The sequence below is a fragment of the Pholis gunnellus genome (assembly GCF_910591455.1).
Source record: "Pholis gunnellus genome assembly, chromosome: 5".
Lineage (NCBI taxonomy): Eukaryota > Metazoa > Chordata > Actinopteri > Perciformes > Pholidae > Pholis > Pholis gunnellus.
This window is the reverse complement of record NC_136531.1, coordinates 9,183,154-9,202,536: the sequence shown is the minus strand read 5'-3', so window position 1 is coordinate 9,202,536 and position 19,383 is coordinate 9,183,154. Positions and strand designations below refer to the sequence as shown.

General features: G+C 40.3%; 1 protein-coding gene across 1 annotated transcript; it reads right to left on the bottom strand.

The window, feature by feature from the left end:
• Positions 1-1,939: 1,939 nt before the first annotated feature.
• Positions 1,940-17,620, bottom strand: LOC306695708 (uncharacterized protein). Its single transcript, XM_079159015.1, has 10 exons — positions 17,486-17,620; positions 16,686-16,895; positions 16,387-16,509; positions 15,701-15,739; positions 15,525-15,604; positions 15,155-15,245; positions 14,937-15,020; positions 12,069-12,347; positions 11,385-11,477; positions 1,940-2,768 (listed from the first exon to the last, which is right to left on the bottom strand). Exons 1-9 carry the CDS (start codon positions 17,517-17,519, stop codon positions 11,425-11,427), a joined length of 993 nt encoding a protein of 330 aa, XP_079015141.1. The 5' UTR covers positions 17,520-17,620; the 3' UTR covers positions 1,940-2,768; positions 11,385-11,424.
• Positions 17,621-19,383: the final 1,763 nt, after the last annotated feature.

The window sequence follows — 19,383 nt, the reverse complement described above, 5'->3', positions numbered from 1 at the left end:
CATAACTCTTCTCACTCCAGAGCATCTCAAGCATTATACAGCTGATGGACAGCTCAGTCCAGCTGTGCAGGGCACTTGATATGTGTCACTGTTAGCTTGTGGTTGTCCCTGGAGACAATACGGAGGGCCATATGCAGGTAAAGGTCTGCAGCGTCAGAGCTACTCTACCGGACACACGCATAACTGCTGCCTCCACATACAGTTCAATAAGATAATGTATTCATTATTGCGAGCTCATAGGAAAATAACTGATAAATACATTTAAACCACGTTTTAAGACACCAGCAGATATACCAGAGATATTTGTTTGGGTTCAGACCTTCTCCACTATCTTGATACATTATCAAGAAAACCCCAAACCTTGTCTTCCTGCATCAAGCTTTTTTATTAATGATTGTGCAGTTGACTACCATGTCACGTGGTGCGCTTGACTGTGGAGACAAGAAGAGAACGATATACTTTTTTTATTTATACGGACACTCTTTTTGAAATTTTATTAATATTTTACATTTCTTCTCAATTTTAAAACTAGTGTTCACTGAGCTGTATCCCAACACAAGCTTACCCCTACTTTGCATCACATAGATATAATTAAATACATAGTAGATACAGAAATATTGGTGTGCTGCTGCTTGTGTGTGTTGTCTGTACGCGTGACTCAGTTATGTTTGCTGCTTGTCTTCTCTCTGATTGTTTCATTTTGCTCCTCTCTTGAGATAGAGATCGCAATTTCTCTGAGATCAACTGATTATATGTGTTTTCTTTTTAAAGGATCACCTGCAGAATGTGTGAAGTAGCTCTGACAGATTCTTGAAAACAAGAAGTGACATCAGCAAGGAGTCTCACCCCTGATAAACTTCTTGACTCCTTGGAATAGCCGAAGAAGATTGCCCCCACATTCTCTTCATTACTCGCTAGCATCCTAATCATCCGGCCCGTTGTAAATATACACAGCGTATAAATAGAGGATACTGAGACCTGAGACATTTGGATTCAGTTCCGGGGAGGAACAGGTTCTGCTGCAATGGATGATTTGGTGCACGGTGTCCATGACTGCGGTCAGGTTTGAGGGGTACGCACACAAAATTTAGACGCGCTCCTGCCGTCACTGCTGCACCGCAGGCTCAGTGCAACATTTCATCCGCTTAATGGTGGATTAAAGCATCCTGCGAGCGGATTGATATAGGCCGGTGCTATCACTTGTCTTTAAAGGAGAGCGGAAGCCCATGGAAACAGGCTGGATATAGCAGCTGGATCAGACCCAAACACTGGGCAACACATCACTATAGATGGAAATTATAAAAATATTATATGGCGCATGAAATTACACAGGAATCTAGATCCATATTTATAAGTCCTTCAGTGATGAGCTGAACCCCCGCACAGCAATTCATTTTGCTTTATTGTGTGTTAAAGAGCAGTTGTTTTTATCTTGACCACAGTAAATGAAAAAAAAGATTATTCCTCCATTAATCTTCTGTTTAAGGTTCAATTAGCACCAACAATGACCTTACTGTCTACTACAAGACACCAGTTCCACAATCAGAAAGCCGGCTACTGACCCAGGAATGTGTACAGCACAGTGCCTGTGGGGATTCCTGTCTTTTAACACTGTCACTTTGAACTAAATGTGTTTGCACCTGGAGCTCATGTTTGCACTTACAGTAAAATGAGTCGGGGGCAATCGAAAAGAACAGTTGATGAAAGTCAGCAGGGGAGCAGCAGTAGAACAGCATGGTGGGCTGAACAAATGCTAATTGACCTAACCATTATTTTCTGAGGCCAAAGACGCACAAGAAAAATGATGTCTGTGTATTTCAGTGGGTGCAAGTATATACGGTTTATTTATCTAAATCAAAAACCTCTGAATATCGTTTGTGGATAAAGTTCTAAATGCATTATTGAAGGTTACATGGTGTTATATAATGTTATCAAGGTAGGCTAGGTTTCTAAGGAAAATAATCATTTAAAATATCTGGTAAAAATTAAGATTAGCCAAGATTGATCAGAACCTTTATACAAACTGTAAACCCATCATTTCTAATGGTATATAATTGCAAAAAAGATAGAGGACATAGTTACAATAGTTTTCTTTAATACATGTATGTCATTCAAGGCAATTTTTTGCATAAGGAAAAGTTTAATACTACTGATTGGGAACAGCATGGAAAAGCAAAATGCAGGATCTACAACAAATAACATTGCATCCTAAATTGAAACAAGAGCACTGATTTAAATCTGACAAACCTATATTATCTTGTTTATTTATGTATCATACTAATCATAGTTTAGAAATATGTACCAAAAATACTGTTATGTGACAAAAGAACAATAATTAAGGTTAAGTCAGCATATTTCATAGTATTACAGTTGTATTTTACTCTATTAATATATCGCCAAAGAAAGAGTTACAGTTGCGGCCAAAAACATTATAGACAATTATATCTGCTTACACAACACAGTGTGTTATAAACCATTTATCATAGGTTTATATACCGTTTATAAATGCTAAATGTGTGTGTGGGGGGGAGAGAGAATACAAAGTTTAGTACTGTACTGTAGTACCAAAAGTAATTACATTTAGTATATAAACCCAGTAAATTGAGATTGTTTTGAAAACACAAATTCAGTTCAATCAGTAAAATGCTTAAAACGCTTGAAGCTGACGTTTAACAATAAATTTGCTTCCAACAAGGAGGAAACAGCCCACTAGATTTCTCACACCTACGAACAGATGTGTCCTTCTTCACTGCGGTCGCTGCTTCAATCTGAAAGACAAGAGAAAAAAAAGCCACAGAACAATGAACGTGTCCCACAGTCACACGTCCTGCAATCACCTGCTTTTTCCACTTGTAACTTCTGCTTTGACCAAGTTTATGTGGCCTTTGCCATGACCTTTGACCTCCATGGGGAGACATCTGTTTGAGGGAGAGGATCACTAACATAATCCTTCTCCACATCTATTGATGTGATTTATGCTTAACCAATAAGCGGCTGCAAAAAACAGTGTTACCTTGAGTGTTATCTGACAGTGGGACAAGGAGGGTTAATCTTGGGATTTATCCAAATATTTGTTTGAATAAATACATAATTAGCTATTTCTATTACGTTTTACACTTTACAGCCTTCAATTAAAACGTAAGGGCTAACTGGTCTGTTGCACTTTGACAATCATTCAAACTCAATCGTTTATTTCAAAGTGGTTATTTGTTCTCTCAAATTTGTCATGAGCTAATCTGAACTGCATCCAATATAAATAGGTTTGGTTTTAGATCAGTAATGTGACTACTGAGGCTCAGGTTGCAGGTAAGACTTCACATTGATCTTAGTCTACACAGTTACGCCGAGTTGAGCCACAGGGATAGATAGAGATCTGTGGAGACCAGTTTGCCGCTATAGTGAAACCTGGCCGCTGAAAGATTGGGAATTCCAAGGGGGATTTAATTGTGTGGAAGAAAATGCTGAACTAAATCCCATGCAAGGATGTTGCTCTTTTTTAGTCACTTACAAATAGCAAACCCACAAATGCCATTCAGGTAAGACAATAAGAGTTTGTGAAAAACATTTTTGAGGTTTTGTTCCGCTGCTTCCTTATGTGGCATCTGAAGCAAATAAGACGTTTCTAACCACCCTTTTTGAGGGGAAAAAAGGGTTGAAAATCAAAACTTTAATTTCACTTAATTCTCCGCAGCTGAAATTATGTCATGTGTCACTGAATTGAAAATATATGTATTTTGTGAAGTGATGAATATCTTTATTGGAGCACAACAAGGGGCGTGCACAAAAACAGAAGTTGGAACAACTGGAGTGATAAAATGAATCAGAACTGACGGATTGATTACTTCAAGGTTAAGTTTCCTGCACCACAACAAGTGATGTTGTTCACAGAAAACAATAATGCAGTTTTATGGTTTCGCTGTAAATTATTTGATTATTAGTTCAAAATAAGTAAACATGTGAGGAACAAAATCCTAAATGTATTCAAGTAGAACAGAAATATAAGTCATACTCGTATTAATTAAGTGAATGTAACATGTCTGAGTTACAATAGTGTAAAATATTTCTAGATATCATTGTGTCTGATTTAGTGTTGATTTACTTTGTTTCTGAAATCAGTCAGGATCAAGTTTGAATTAGAGTGATAAAAATAAAAAAAAAATAAAAAAAAACAGTATATCAAATGAGGTTTGGGTTAAGGTCAGGGCTAAGGGCCGGTCACACCAAACTTCTGCAAAATCGATGAATTGTAATGCATTTCGTTGTGGTCAGTATATTTACTCGAAGGGTCAAAGTAAATCCATACATTTGCATGTAATGACTTCAACTTTGGTGAACTTTGACACATGAATTTGTGCCGCTGACTGATAGAAAGCCATCATGACAGTTTTGACCTTCAAGGGGATGAAGGGCTTGAGAGGCAAAAATGGAGAAAGTTAAATTATTAGCTTTCTTTGGTTTGACCATTTCAATAAACTGCATTAACTTAAGTCAAGTCAAGTCAATCAAGCTGAATGTCACAAATCACAAATTTGCCTCAAAGAGGTTTTGCAATCTCTAAAGCTAACGACATCCTCTGTACTTTGACCATCGTGTCGGATAAGAAAACCTTACTGTTACATTAGCGACCAAGCTTAGCAAGCTAGCTAGCGCCTTCGATAACTCTACGCTCAATGAAAGGAATCCCGAGAATAAAAAGCCAGGCGGAGTAAATGGACCAGAACCATGAAGATAGAAAGAAGCTTGGAGAGCTGTTTTGACTGACTAGTGTCATCATGTTCCCGGCTGGCCAGCTACAATAATTTACCAACTAGCCCAGTCACTACATCACAACGTCCCACAGGATGAGCTGAATCTGATGAATTTCAGGGGTTCCCGATGAAATTTGGAGTATCAGCATTGGATAATTCTTTTGCAGTGCCACCTGTTACCTTGTATTGATACATAGTGTATACTGTAGTGTAGATATACTCATCAGGCTCAACGTGCAGATTTCATTTTCCCACTGTTTCCACATGAATGTTTCAACACTAACTGAGTAACATCGAACAAAAGGACACTACAGTTTTAACACTTTTGGGAACTTTCATTCAGCATCATCTGAGATTTTTCCTGAGTTCACTTTAAACTGTGTGTGAAGGATAAGAGACAGAGACGTAATAAAGCCCCGGTGTGACAGTTTGCCTGAGGAATGTGGAGTAGATGCCGGAGGCGATACCAGCAGGTGAATGAATGTCCGTCTGTCAGCAGGCCTCCTGATCACAGTAGTCCTGCCAACTGCACAAAGCCAGGCCAGGAATGTCTAAAGCAGCCTGGAAAGGACAACAGGAGAGGAAACTGTCCCTACGACTATAGACCTCATGGGGTTCAGAGTCGTAGGTCATTGAAAGAGTCAGCTGCGTTGGGATCTGGGCGCGTCGACATGAAAGTGGATGCATCTTCATGCTGTGTTCATCTTTTTAGAGCCAACTATTGTCAAGCTAGCTTCTTGACAATAGTTGGAAGGTAAATGTAGTACAGATATGTCCCAACCGACAGCATGAATGCTTACTTTCACAGTAGGTTTGGTGATTTCTAAAATTTCATGACAAATATGTTGGCCTACTCAGGATTGTTAATGCACATTTCAAATCCAAATTTAATCCAAATTTACAACCTGATTTATTTGACATAAGAACCTATAAATAACTGATTTGCTATGGAGATTACAAACTTGAACACACATTTTTGTGTGGCAATGGAGATAAGTGATTTCTTTATTCTCTGCAACATAATGTTAACATTGCTCTCATCCTTTCCCGGAGGAGCCGGCAACACAAACAAGTCTTAAAAGGCTTGTGCACCGGTAATCATGACAAATTTCCAAACCACAGTAACCTGTCATTACTTCGACACTAACTAGACAGATGTTTCCTCTTTATAGAAGATGAGCTGCAAAAAAAGAACAAAGCATTGGCAACTAGGTAGAGTAAAGGCAACACGGACAATAAATCACAAAATGTCAATGGTGCGATTGTTAGCAACTAACCCACTGTGACGCGACATCGTGGGGCTCTATTTCTGTAATCTCTAGAAATTGTTTTCACTACGTAACCCCCCCCCCCCCCACACACACACACACACACACACACACCTCCCCTCCTTCCTTTCCTTCTTTGAGAGACTGGCAGCGTGGTGTAAAGAAGTAAAACATGCACTACTAAATTGAGTCCTTCAAATATTTTGCGGGCCACCTGCCAAAGTATGGAGTACAAAGGAAGAATCTAGAAAATGTGACACTAGTTGTAAAATGTCTAAAGTGTAAATAGGGAAGGTCAAGGCTTGGCATAATTTGACATCTCTTAAAATGATAGGATATAGGTCAGGGAAAGTAGAAGTATGTTTTTAAGTGACCGCTCATTTTACCTTGCTTCCTGTGACAGGATAGAAAAAAAACGTACAAAATCTCATGCTTAAATATGAAATATAAAAGTATTGGGTGAATGGTGGAGAAGGAATTCTTTACCTTAAGTTGACATTGAGCTCAACCGGTAAGCAATTATTCATGTATCCGGCCACATTTCTCACAAATATTGTTTTTCTTTTTCTTCAGGTTCTGTCATGTGCAGCGGCATTTGTTGAAATGCATCTTGGTTTGCGCTACAAATCACAACAGCCGCTGCACATCCAATTCTGCAGAGACTTGCTCAATGACAGGCAAAGAATGTGAGCCAGTTGACTCTGACATTGAGGCCACATTATTCTCCTGCAGTCACTGTGTACCCTTTAATTAGGATTGTTTGACCCATGACCTTTGGAAAGGACTCTAACCAAGAAACCTCTGCAGGTCGAGGAAGCGAAGCACCAAGAGGACACGCACCCAAGTTGGTTTTGATAAAAAGGCACGAGACAGGAAGCTAACGCGAGAGGCTAAAATACAGTATGCATTGAAGCACACACTGGTGTTCATGTCTAATGACATCACGCTGAAAGGTTCTGCATTGTTTTTTAGTTTGAAGACGATCAGATTGACCTCATTTGTCACTGTCTGAGCCTTGTTTTCCTCTTTACAAAAGCATGCCATGACCTCACAAGGGGCTCAGTTTCACAAACTCAAATAAATTGTTTGTTGATGTGGCTTTAAAGGGAAGTCGAAGTCAAAGGTCAAACATCACTTATTCTCTTCAAATGTTGTCCAATAACGGACACTTGTATGCCTGGAATGACTAGTAAATAGTTTTAACTTTAACAAGTGAAACTGAGCTCTTTGTTCAGCTTTACCTTTGCCACAGCAAGTTGTACACATGTACTTATTGTACACATGAGAGAGTGGTATCCATCATCTTATCTAAATATCAGCAAAAGAAACAACAATTATTTAAATGCTTCAACTTCAGCTATTGCTTCCGTACAATAAACCTTTCAGTAGAAGCTAGCTAGCGTCATAATTGGTGTGCGAGTTAGTGCTGATAATGACCCTGATGAAGACCCGTGTCGGTCACAATGACTAAAAAAGTTGCTCAAAACCTACAGTGTGCCGATTCTTTTCGAATCGAGATCTGCATTTCTTACGTTTTTAAAATCATATTCCACCCGTACAATTACAAGGTGGCATAAGCACCGTACACCCGAAGGCTCCAAAGAGCAGCTGCATGTGATCACCACCAGGCTCAGCAGTGCCTTTACCCCATTGTCCACACACTTTCTTTTTACTTTTTTTCCTGTAACTGGGACTTGTATGACTAGAGTAACTTCTTTTATTTTTACATTCAGTATACGTCGCCGTATATCAAATATCAAATTAATGAGCATTCCTTTTGGATATAACATGTCAGGTCTTATTTACTTGACAATTACACAAGAATATTGCTTTAGAAAATAATGTCCACTGTGGTGTGGCCAATCCTTTTCTCCTAATGATGAATAACACAAACTTATTGTCTATTCATTTTAATCCAGCACCAACATTATGCTATCAAACATGAAGTGCTATTAAAGAGCCTCTCTTTGCTTTAAACTGCAAGTACATGAGTGTACTTTACCTTGTGGGTACGACAACATATATAATTTCACACTAAACACAGAAGAAAAGTTTTTTAAATCCACTGCACCAACAACTTTTCTCCATCCATACTGGAGCCAACTGTAAAATCCTTTAAGGTCATGTTAGAACATGAACATCGCCAACATCTTCACATGAAAAAAGCGATGAGACACACAATCCTCGGCCTCAAAACTGCTGGTACAGTACAACCCGGACACAGTCCTTTAATGATGCAAGTCTAATAGCTATCTTCACAACTTTGCAACTACAAGTTTTCAATTTCTTGGCCAAAACTAGATGTTTTGTGGTAGGAAGTCATGAGCGGAAGGGTAAAAACCAGCCTCCACCAGCTGTTTTCTTCAGTCTGTTTTTTTTCCTTCCTGAAAAGCTGCTCAGGTGTAATGGCCGACCTGCCAGTTTTAACCACATCAAACCACAGACGCAGGAAGCTTCCCCTCACTGTTATTATAAAGATCCTGCATTCACCACATTGCACCATTGTCATCCTGCACACGATGAATCTGCGTTTACACCTGTTATATCGGCCAAGGAAATTATGACTTTTGCTATAACTAGAAAGCAGGAAAAGGAGACAAATTGCTATAAAGCAAAACGAGTCAATTCATATATAAACTCTTGTTTATCCTGAGCAATGAAAGGACATACAGTAGAAGGACTCATTGATGATCGCAAGACCACATACAAAGGCTTTTGAGTAATAAACAAAAACGTATTCTTCAGCTTCAGATCCTTGACCCTCCTCGGCTCCATGACCTGTCTCTGAACCAAAACCAGCACAAAAAGAGAATCTGCCCATAAAACAAGCTGCTTCAAGCGAACGACTAACCTTGTTTGTCTCACACAGTCAAATCTCACTCTGCCACTCTCTTTCACCTGCCTCCTCCGCGCTGTGAAATATTCATCCGAGGCCGCACAGACAGTTTCCTCCAACATTAGCTATCAAACATGAAAGCTGAGCTCTGACTGGAAAATAACACAGTAAAGTCCCAGGTCTAATTATGCTGGTTTAGTTTATGACCTGTCAGCTCATATCCATTATCCACAACTGCAGAATGGTAAACCGCCTTTTAACTTCAGTCTCCAGCTTGCTCATCACTTCCCAGACCAGGTGGGAATGAGTGAAGAGTTCACTTTTTCCTTTTCTCTTCTCTGTTTCAAATGGCGTTATTCACTGTTTTATTTTGGAAGGAAGACTTATACTGAGAGCTACAACATTTCAGTCTCTCACAGTCTACCGATGATTGGCATTTTATTTTACAATGAGTTTAATTATCACCTCCAGACTACAGACAAATACATCTCAATTTAAAATTCATCACGCTTTTTGATTCAGCTTTTTGTTTGGTATTAGACACCACAAAAGTAAAAGAAATACGTAATTGCTTTCCATAACTTTGGCTCATGTTTTGTAATAACTGTTTTTGAGATCATACAATCTATTGTATATCAATGTATGTGGTGAAGAGAGGGCTTGCCATCCACCCAAAAACTCTTGGGTAATTATATAAATATTTTCTGCAAGCGGAAGAATCTTGTCACATAGGAACTTCTGCTTTTCTTTGGTAAACGTGACAGAAATACATGAAGATGTCATTCATCTAAAAAAATGTCTTTGGTATAAGAGAGAGTATCTGTTCTCAAATATTCTAAACTTAGAGGATTGGAAATACCCAAAAGAAGGCTGCATCAAACTGACCAATACAACAAAGGAATGAGATGGTGAGAGCATACTGTTCAACACTTGATATCTATTGCACTTCTGTCCATCCTGGGAGAGGGATCCCTCCTCTGTTGCTCTCCCACAGGTCTCTTCCTCTTTTCTCCCGTTAAAGAGTTTTTTGGGGGGAGTTTTTCCTGTTGCGATGTGACGGTTCCGGGACAAGATGATGTCATCTGTAAAGCCCTCTGAGGCAACTTTGTAATTTGTAATTTTGGGCTATACAAAAATAAATTGAATTGAATTGAATTGAATATTCACATCTCCAATTTTTACCGGCTAAAAGTCAATTGAGCGGTTTGATTCTAATCATTTTCTAAATTAAAAACTATTTTTTTTTTTTACTAATCACATTAAGGCTCTTTCACAGTACCTTTTAAAATGAACACAAGTAAAAGCACATAATCAAATGTAAGATGGCTGAATTGAATTCAGCTGGTATGGACTTTCTTTTCTACACAGACATTTTGACGTGTCATAGCAGGAAAAGCACAGGTGAGATTGATAACATGAATGATGACTCCCTTCCATCAAGTGTCCCAGTAAGCTCTGCCAATGAGCCACGATGCACAATACCAGGTCCTCCCCCATCGTTAATGTTATTAAATGCACCTGTGCTTTTCCTACTGCGACACGTCTGCAGCGCATGCATGGCTCACTGTCACACTGTCATGGCTTATTCTGCTGAGTGGGAGATGTTTGGGATTTCTGAAGCTGGTGTTTTTGTGGGAACGGAGATGATCCGTGACTGCTAACACGGAGCATCTGAGAGCGGTTAGCCCCTCAGATGTGAGCTTATCATCAGCTGTTAAGAGCGGTGTGAATTCCTCGGGCCTCAGGCTTTTGACCCTGAGTGTTTCTGAGCAGATAGGAAGAGAGAGGGAGCGCAGGTGCAGATGCGGGCCTCACATCCTGCAGCACATGATGATTAGACTGAGAGGGCCCATGTTAGCACTGGTGTGAGAGGAATCTCATCCATCAGTGGCAGAAGGAGGAAGGAATGATGCCAAGTGTGGTTTACATTTACAATTTTACGGAATAGAGGTGCAATAATTAAGTAAAGGAACGACTGCTTTTCCCCCAATTATTTAGAGCATATAGACATAGATGAGCATGAAGATTCAGTTTTGACCCTGAAAAATCGGGAAAATGCTAAAAAGTGGACCTTGATGTAATATTATTGCTGACAGAGCTATAAGCTACTTCACACAAAAAAAACATTCAAAAGAATCAATTAGCAAAGCAATCTAAAGTAAAGTAGTAACACTTTCAACGATATACTGTATGTTGTGAAACTGACTTTTTCAACGACCAGAGAGGCTAAGTTTATGGGTGCAGCTTCCAGCACGTACATATTTATAAACTACTGGATGTCAGACTGTCAATGTGATTTACAATTTTGGAGACAAGCACACTTTATAATTTTAGATTTAGTGGTTGTGACTTCTCTATTTTTAATATTTTAATTCAGGACGAGAAGCTGTAACACGGCACTCCCACTGGTCATTCATGATGCCTGCCGACCTGCAGGGCGAGGTGGGGTTGGGGGGGGGGGGGGGGGGGGGGGGTGTTTCACCTGAGCTGGCTGAGCAGCTGCAGCAGAACGTCTGTCCACTGTGGTCTTACCGAGTTCCTGAAAGGCACAGGGGCAGATAGGCGAAATGTCTCACACCGGACAATCGAGAGGAACGTCCCAGAAGTTGATGCTTCTCTTTGTATCTGTTTAAAAGAAGCAAGGGGTTAACAGAGGGTGGTTGGAAGATGCAAATCATGACGTTAAACTGAAGAAAAAACTAATATAATGTGACCTGATTACTTTCTTGTACTGTAAATTAGACAGAAGAGTCAACGAATATGTATGGAGAGGATACAGCAACCAATTACTAATAACCAATAATCATTTTTGTATGTCAGCAACAAACTTTGAAGAATCTTTTAATGTTGCACAGTCAATTTCCACTCAACAAGGTATACACAATACACCCAGAAAATTAACAAAGTGCATAGTTCTTGTTTTTGTCACCCGATTAGCGGAAATTGTGTTGAAATGAGGCATGTTGCAGTAAGTTGGAACTGAGCTATGAATAAAGGAGCTGTCATTCTGTCATTATTCTGCCATCTTAACCACCAGGCAGGTTTACTGTAGAGTCAACAAACTTAGGTCACTAGTGTCCTTTTTCAATCCTAAATGGATGAACACATATGGTATAAGCAGTAGATGAGTGTTTCCTGGTAATCTTAGTGTGACTGTGAGATAATGAACGTCTCAGATAGTACGAGGAATAACAATGACAAACTTTAAATACCAACCTCCAGTCTGACTGAAGGAAGCATTGTTGCTGTTGTTCTCATTTGTCTCCTTCAGCGACTCCACAGAGGTCTCGTTGGAGACGGCGCCCTCGTCATCGGTTTTCTCCTCCACACTCGGCTCCACAGGTGCGGGGGGACTCTGCTCAACGACGTCCTCTTTGGGTTTGTCCTCAGAGCTGTCTGGGGTTGGCACCGGAGCCGCAGACTCAGCGCTGGGAGCAGACTCAGCGCTGGGAGCAGACTCAGCGCCGGGATCAACAACAGATTTACCAGCCTCAGCTGTGAAGGACAACAAAAGCAAACCACATTGAGTTTTCACGAATACTGTTTTTCCTACTCTAAATCCAGTTGAAGTGTGACACATAGAACAACATGTGGATGAATTAAAACAACACACAGCTTAAGTCATAATGGAATAAACAGGAAAAACCCAACATTTAAGTCATGCCTTTCAAATAGGAAGTAGGACAACATTGTTGGGACATACTTTTAACTTCTATGACATTGCAGATTTGCTATTCACATGCTGTACTTAGCACCCACATAATAACAGTATTTCCACCCACATAGCCTCAAGCGGTTTCACACTCTCTGACAGTCAGGGGGGGGGATTTCTTTCGGGCGAAGGCATTTCAGGGGGCCACCATGTTGTTAATGAGGCGGCTGATTACTGACCAGTTCCTAATGAGCCACAGCCATGCAGCTGTTGGAGGCTGTGGGAAAGTAGGGCGGCCCCATCATTATCTGACCCACGGTTAGGTGGAGGGAAAGCGGAGATGAAGGGGAGAGGAAGGTGACCGTTGTTCTAGACATAATTCTGTCATGAGTAAGATGGCTCCTCGAGCGACTTTCCAACCGTCAGAGAATCATCATGTCTGTCTGTTTTTTTGGCGGATGACTAGACGCATTATTACAGGTGGACTCTGGATCTGACTGACAGCTTTACATTATGCTTTAGTAAAAGACTGGACACGTGATCTGTAGCTACTTTGTGTTATGTTAAAAAGTCATTGGTTTAAATATTGTAATAAATAGCTCTATACCACTCACATGTCCGTGCGTTATGAGATAGTCAGGTGGCAGTTATCTTCACTTAAAGACTAGAAGCAGGGGGAAACTGCTAACTTGGCCTTTTCCAAAAAAAGGTTTTTATTAATTCATACTTTGGGAACAATGGGTGCAGTAACCATACAGAGTTTTTCACTTACGGTAAGTTAACTTAAGTTAAACAATTAAACTCTCTGATATTTCTCAACAACTATCAGATGGATTGCCTTGTATTCATATCTCAATGAGACTGTTGTTTATGTTATAATGGAAAGAAGAAGAAGTATTTGCAATCAACCCACAGGAAGTGACAAATCCAACTGCTGGTGAAATATATTTTACCTGCTCCACTTCTGATAAAAGTTGACTAACCACTGACATGTTTTGCCGTGTTTGTCACTTTAGTATCCTTTGGTATAAAATGACACAGGCCAGCCATGTTGTACTGAACTTTGGGGGAGAATCTTGTATCAGATCGAGTAATTCACAATTTGCCAAGCGCAATTGAAACACGTGAGATAGAACAAGTGGGTTTGAATGCACTGGACAAGCAGTCATCATCAGCCAAATCAGATTCTTCTTCTTGCCACCAAGTTGAATCCAAACAGCAGCAACAAACCCAGGTGCATGACTACAAATCTGACTGCCCACCCGCACTGATCCCACAGTTTCAATTATATTCCAATGAGAGGAAGAGAACCATTTGATAGCTGATTTTCAAAGCGGCCGTGAGCACTGTCCATTTCAACAGAGTGGCCTAGGGCAGGGAGGCAAGCCCGGACATGAAATGTACATTTTACCTTCTCTTATTCATCCTGGGAAGACCTCTGAGTAAAACAGGAACACTTAATTCATTCTCAAACAAATGACAATGTCAGAACAATAAGGCCAGAACAAGCACTTATGCTTTCATACATATTACACTATATGACACCAAATGTCTAGTTAAAGAATTAGCACAAACATATGAATTATAGAGTAAGTTATCTTGAATTCACAAATATTTACTGAACATCTGGATTTAAAAACGTTCTGACTTGCTACACATGAAGACAACGACTTTGGTATGTTTAATTTCAAAAGCGTTTGAATTATACTGAAAAACACTCATGTTTATGTGGCAAAATGACCACATGCTCAAGAACCACTGAAGGAGGTGTGAGTTGTCAGCTGCAGTTAAAGGCAAACTGAACGAGCTTGTAAATTGTTAACTTGGCTTCCATTTCCACCATGTGGTAGATATGAGTACTGCAGGCCACATTTTCAGCCTGTCCCTCATTACAGTAAGGAACTGCTGAGTGTCAGTTGTGCAGAAGTCCTCATCTGATCTGAATTCATCTGCAACAAAGTTGTTTTTCAAGTCAAGCTTGAGTCAAGCTGCTGTGCAGAATTCAGATTTCCTTCCTATACAATTCACATCAACTGTGACGACATGTTGTCGTTTGGAAAAGTTGTATGACAGACATATGGTAAAAATGTAACATTATTTTATTTCATATTTGCATTAGGCTGACAAATCAATACCTGGAGTGGAGCGCAACATGTTTTCTATGGAGCTAAAATGTTCTGTATGCCTGCAGGTCATTAACACGATCTCACAGTACCTCAGTGTTAATTTAGACTGTAGAGAGAGCAAAAACGGTACTTCCTTTTATTCAGTTTAACTAATCTTGTGAAAGAGGAAGGAAGACAGCACACGATTAGCCCACACAACACGTACAAGTTCACAACTTGATTTGCCAAAAACAGATATCTAATCCTGGTTCTCTGAGCTCCATCGACACAATAAATAATGCTTATGAGTCAGAGGTTTGTTCTTACCTTTCTGCTCCTCCTGTACTTCAGGTTTGGCCTCTGGTTCCTCCGGCTCTTTTGTAGTTTCTGTACCTTCAAAGGTTTGCAGACCTGAAAAGCAGACATGGATCAGGATTTATACTATTTCTGCAACAACAGTAGCACAATTGTTTTCTTTTATATAAATGTGACATCTTCTCTGTTGATGTAGTTGATATACAATAATGATGGTGTGTTGGACTGACCGTTCTGAGGTGCAGCATCAGTCGGCTCCACAGTGCTGAGAGGGATGTTGGCTTCATCCGGTCTGGAGGAGGTGAAGTCAAGAGAGTTACGCTGTAAAAAGACGGGATTCAGAAACACACCAATAGTGACAAAAATGGAGGGAATGGTTTGACATTTTGGGAAATGAGAGGATTGATAACACTTTTATGTCTGCGGGCGGTTAGCTGTTTCTGCCTCTCTTTAGTCTTCATTCTAATCTTAGCTAACGTGAGTGTGGTATCAATTGCGTTGTCTAATTCTGAGAAAGTAAATTTATAATCACATTTTCACAAATATCAAACTATTTCTTATTTGGTACGTTAGTGGAGACAAATGGCTAACGTTACTTACCCTTCTTCTATTCCGTAGGAAGAAGCAGGCACCTCCAAATCCAAGGGCTACGACGATGATCACAACGAGGATGATAATGCCTGAAGGAGGTAATACAGTTTGTAGTAGTAATGTTTATGGCTGAACTTAAAATACATTTGACATCTTGTGCTGGAGCACATTTAAGTGTAACTCACCGGTGCTGTCACCTGATGTCGATTGAGCTGGCTTGGTGTCTGTAAAAAGATATGTATACGGTTTATATTTCAAAAAGAGAAAAACAGATCAAACAATGACCTTTGACATGAAGTTAGTCTGAATGATTAGGCAAATTTCACCTTCTATTCATAATACACTCAGAAGGGAAAGCTGCTTCCAGACTTTATCAGTGTTTAACTGGTTTAAAGCTGCATTAACAGATTGGTTTTGGCCACTTGGGGGCAGCAACACAAGCTGAAAACAGTGACATTAATTACCCGACAAAGATGATATATCTAATGCTACACTTTCAGCAGACACAGAGCAACATTTGCATTAATTTGGAGACGTATTCCTGTCCACCTGATGAAATGAAGTCCAATATTTACTGTCCTTTGTGTCTGTCAACTCCAGAGAGAATATCTGGCTCTTTAGCTCTGTCGTTTGTCATCGCACAAAGTGATGAATGTGGTTCAATAATTTGAGTTGTTTCATTTACACCTATTCCAGGCTATGTAGCTGTATATCATACCTGGCATATATGTTTGAGTTTTACTGTGATTGTACAAGGAATATATCCCCACAGTATCACAATGTTTGGTAATGTACCAACGGTCAAATCTGACTAATAAAGGAGCCCCAAATTGTTGAATATAGTTTATTTCAATCAGCAGTCTCAACTCACCTTTGTCCTTGTTGTTGTTTTTTTTGGTGACAGATTTTGTGGTTTTAGAAAGATGACTGGGTTTAGGTGTGGTGATTGTGCGTGCTCTTGTGGTTTCTTTGCCACTTTTAGAGCTTGCCCCACCTGAATCAGACAATCATGTTAAGCACAAGCAAACAATGATTCAGACAGGAAGAATCATAAAACAATGAAGACATGACGATGAATCGGCTGGCTATGAGGCTCCAAAGCATCATTTCTGGGTAATCCAACACTTATGGCTACTGTACATGCATAAGGCAACATGAATAAGCTCTCACCGTTCTGCATTGTTGTTGAAGGTAAGATGGTGCTGTTGTCCTCGGTGGTGTTCATGACAGTGACAGAGGTGTATCCGGTGGTTCTGGTGACATTGGTGGTGGCGTTGAGGGGTGTCACAGTGGCGGAATAACTGCTCAAGTCATTTGAAGCTGTGGAAAGCCCGTTCCCTGTTGTTGTCTCATTTGTTGTGTTAGAAGCCACAACCAAACCTGCAGGAAAAGATACAAAGCCTTATCAAAACTATACAACCGGTGAACACAAAAATGATCGAAGCTTGAGCATAAAACGTTCACAACAAGTTCAGATTCTTGGTCTGTTTGTCTTGTGTTTGTTTTATTGTGTCTTTGCATATATAAAATAAAGAATTGATCACATTGATCACACAAAAATAAATTTTACTGCAGAGTAATTTCTTTGCTGATCTGTAAATCAACCCTGGACTGCCTCATCAGACTACGAGACGTACAGTAGTTCTGTTAACTCTCAGCCCTAAAGGGAACCAGCTATGTAAGTGCTGTATATTAGGGTGTGGCCCTGCTTGTCTTATGATGTTTTACTCATAAACTCTGGCTTCAGGCTTTTCAATTTATTAAATTAAGCTTTACATTTAACTTTCATTGCATTTTTACCATCTACAATGAATTACTTAAAAAATACAGAACATCATACCAGGCTCCCCGGAAAACTTTCATATGGACAACGAAACGTAACACTTTGACAGTGATAACAACACTGATTTAATACAGCTTAATCAGGTGCACTTATAAAAATAAATGGATAAAAATATAAAGATACTTACCCAGGAAAAAGAACAAAAGACAGATCGGAGGCATTGTAAGTTTCTTTGATGGTAGCAGCAGGTGGGGATAGCGTAGATACACAGAATATGTATTATAAAAGCTATGAGCGCAAATGTGATGCTTTCATACGCTGCGTTTCTTCCTCAATGCCTCAGAGCGTTGCGTGTTTATAACAAACCCCAAAAAGAGGATCAACGCCTCTGACCACAGCAGGATGCATCTAAAAACAGTGTTGCTCAAACGGTATAAGTGAGAGGAAACTGTTGGTAAGTTGCATCAGAGTCAACAATACGAGTACTCGTCGATTTCGGTTCACTCTAAATATAAAATCAATTCGTTAAATGAACAAAATGGCATGTTGGGGCCAGCTGTAACACCTGTGAGGGAAATATTTCATCTATTATTGACCTCTTAGTGTTTGATGGATTCAATTGTCAGTTTGTGTTTTCAATTTATTTCCATTAAGCAATACATTGTGATGTTATAAGACAACTGTGTGTCTTTTTCTTGAGAAACTTAAAGTGTTGCAAAACAGGTTACTTGGGGCAATTGTTCCACTGTTGTCAGTAAACTTTCTGCTCACTAGATGTCGCTGTGACAAAAGGGAAAAACGCCAGATGGGGTTGAGACAGTTGTCCTCTTTCTTTAGCTGGAGGTAAATTTAACTTGAACTAAATCGATTTCCCTCTCTCATGAGACTAAAGGCGGTACAAAAGGACACAAAACATATAGGAACCTTGTATTTAAGTTGTATTGCATTTAAAAAAACAGAAAGATCAATAACAATATGTTGAGGCAATTGTTTTGGAGGCTGAGGAAGATATGATGGTGGAGAGAAAGCAATTAGAGTTGCAACAATCAGTCGATTAATCGATCAACAGAAACAGAATCGGCCACTAATTTGATAACCGACTGATAACTTTATTCATTTATCAAGGAATAATGCAATAATGCCAACTTTTCACTGGTTGCAGCTTCTCCAACATGAGGTTTGATACTTTCCTTTGTTGGATATGAGCAACTTTGGGTTTTGGTCTATTGGTCGAAATGCAGAAAACAACTGAATACATCTTTTTGGGGCTCTGTTGGGAATCATTACAAGTATTTGTCACTTTCTTCTGGCCTTTTACAGGTGTGTTATTTGCTGTGATGCTGTTTTTTTTAATGTTTGTAAATGTGTGTGTCGTTGAACAAGTGTGTCAGCATTACTTGTCCTGTGTGGGTGGAGTTGTTGTAAGGGTGTATGTGTGCTCAGCCTTGTAGGTTCATTTATTACTGTTTATTTCCCCATGCCAGTGGTAATCAGCAGCAGGATTAGTGTTAACTGCCACCCAGTCACTGGCAGGCTCCACGTGGGCCACCGCAGGCCCCTCCTGCCGACTGGCCCGACCGGGTCTGTCCGCGACCAGCTCGCAGTGACGAGGAACTGGGAGTCCGCTAATCCTGAAGAAAGACTGGCCGTCTGGCTTCCTCTCTGGGCCACCTATCACCACATCACAGAGCCCAGGCACCAGCACCAGGCCCGGCCCGGTGGATGAGCTAATCGCTGAGGGGAGAGCAAGAGTGTGTTTCTATGTGTGTGTGTGTGAGAGAGAGACACAGAGAGGGGAGAGAGCTGGACCACCCACCCGGAGGATTCAGAGGCACAGGATTCACAGCCCATTCTGTTGACCTGCCACACCGCCCCAGCTCTGGGCAAGGCCCTCCCCAATTGTTCCGCCTGCTAACACGAGGAGGGGGGGTTACACAAGGGGGATGGGGGGTGGACGAGCAGTAAACAGTGGGCTGAGCTTCTCTCCTTCAGCGCACAAAGGGGCTGAATTGTGTCGGGACTGGAGCACTTTTTAGAGTGGCCCTGCCATGGGGCCTGAATGAAACATCTGTGGAGGCTGAGCCC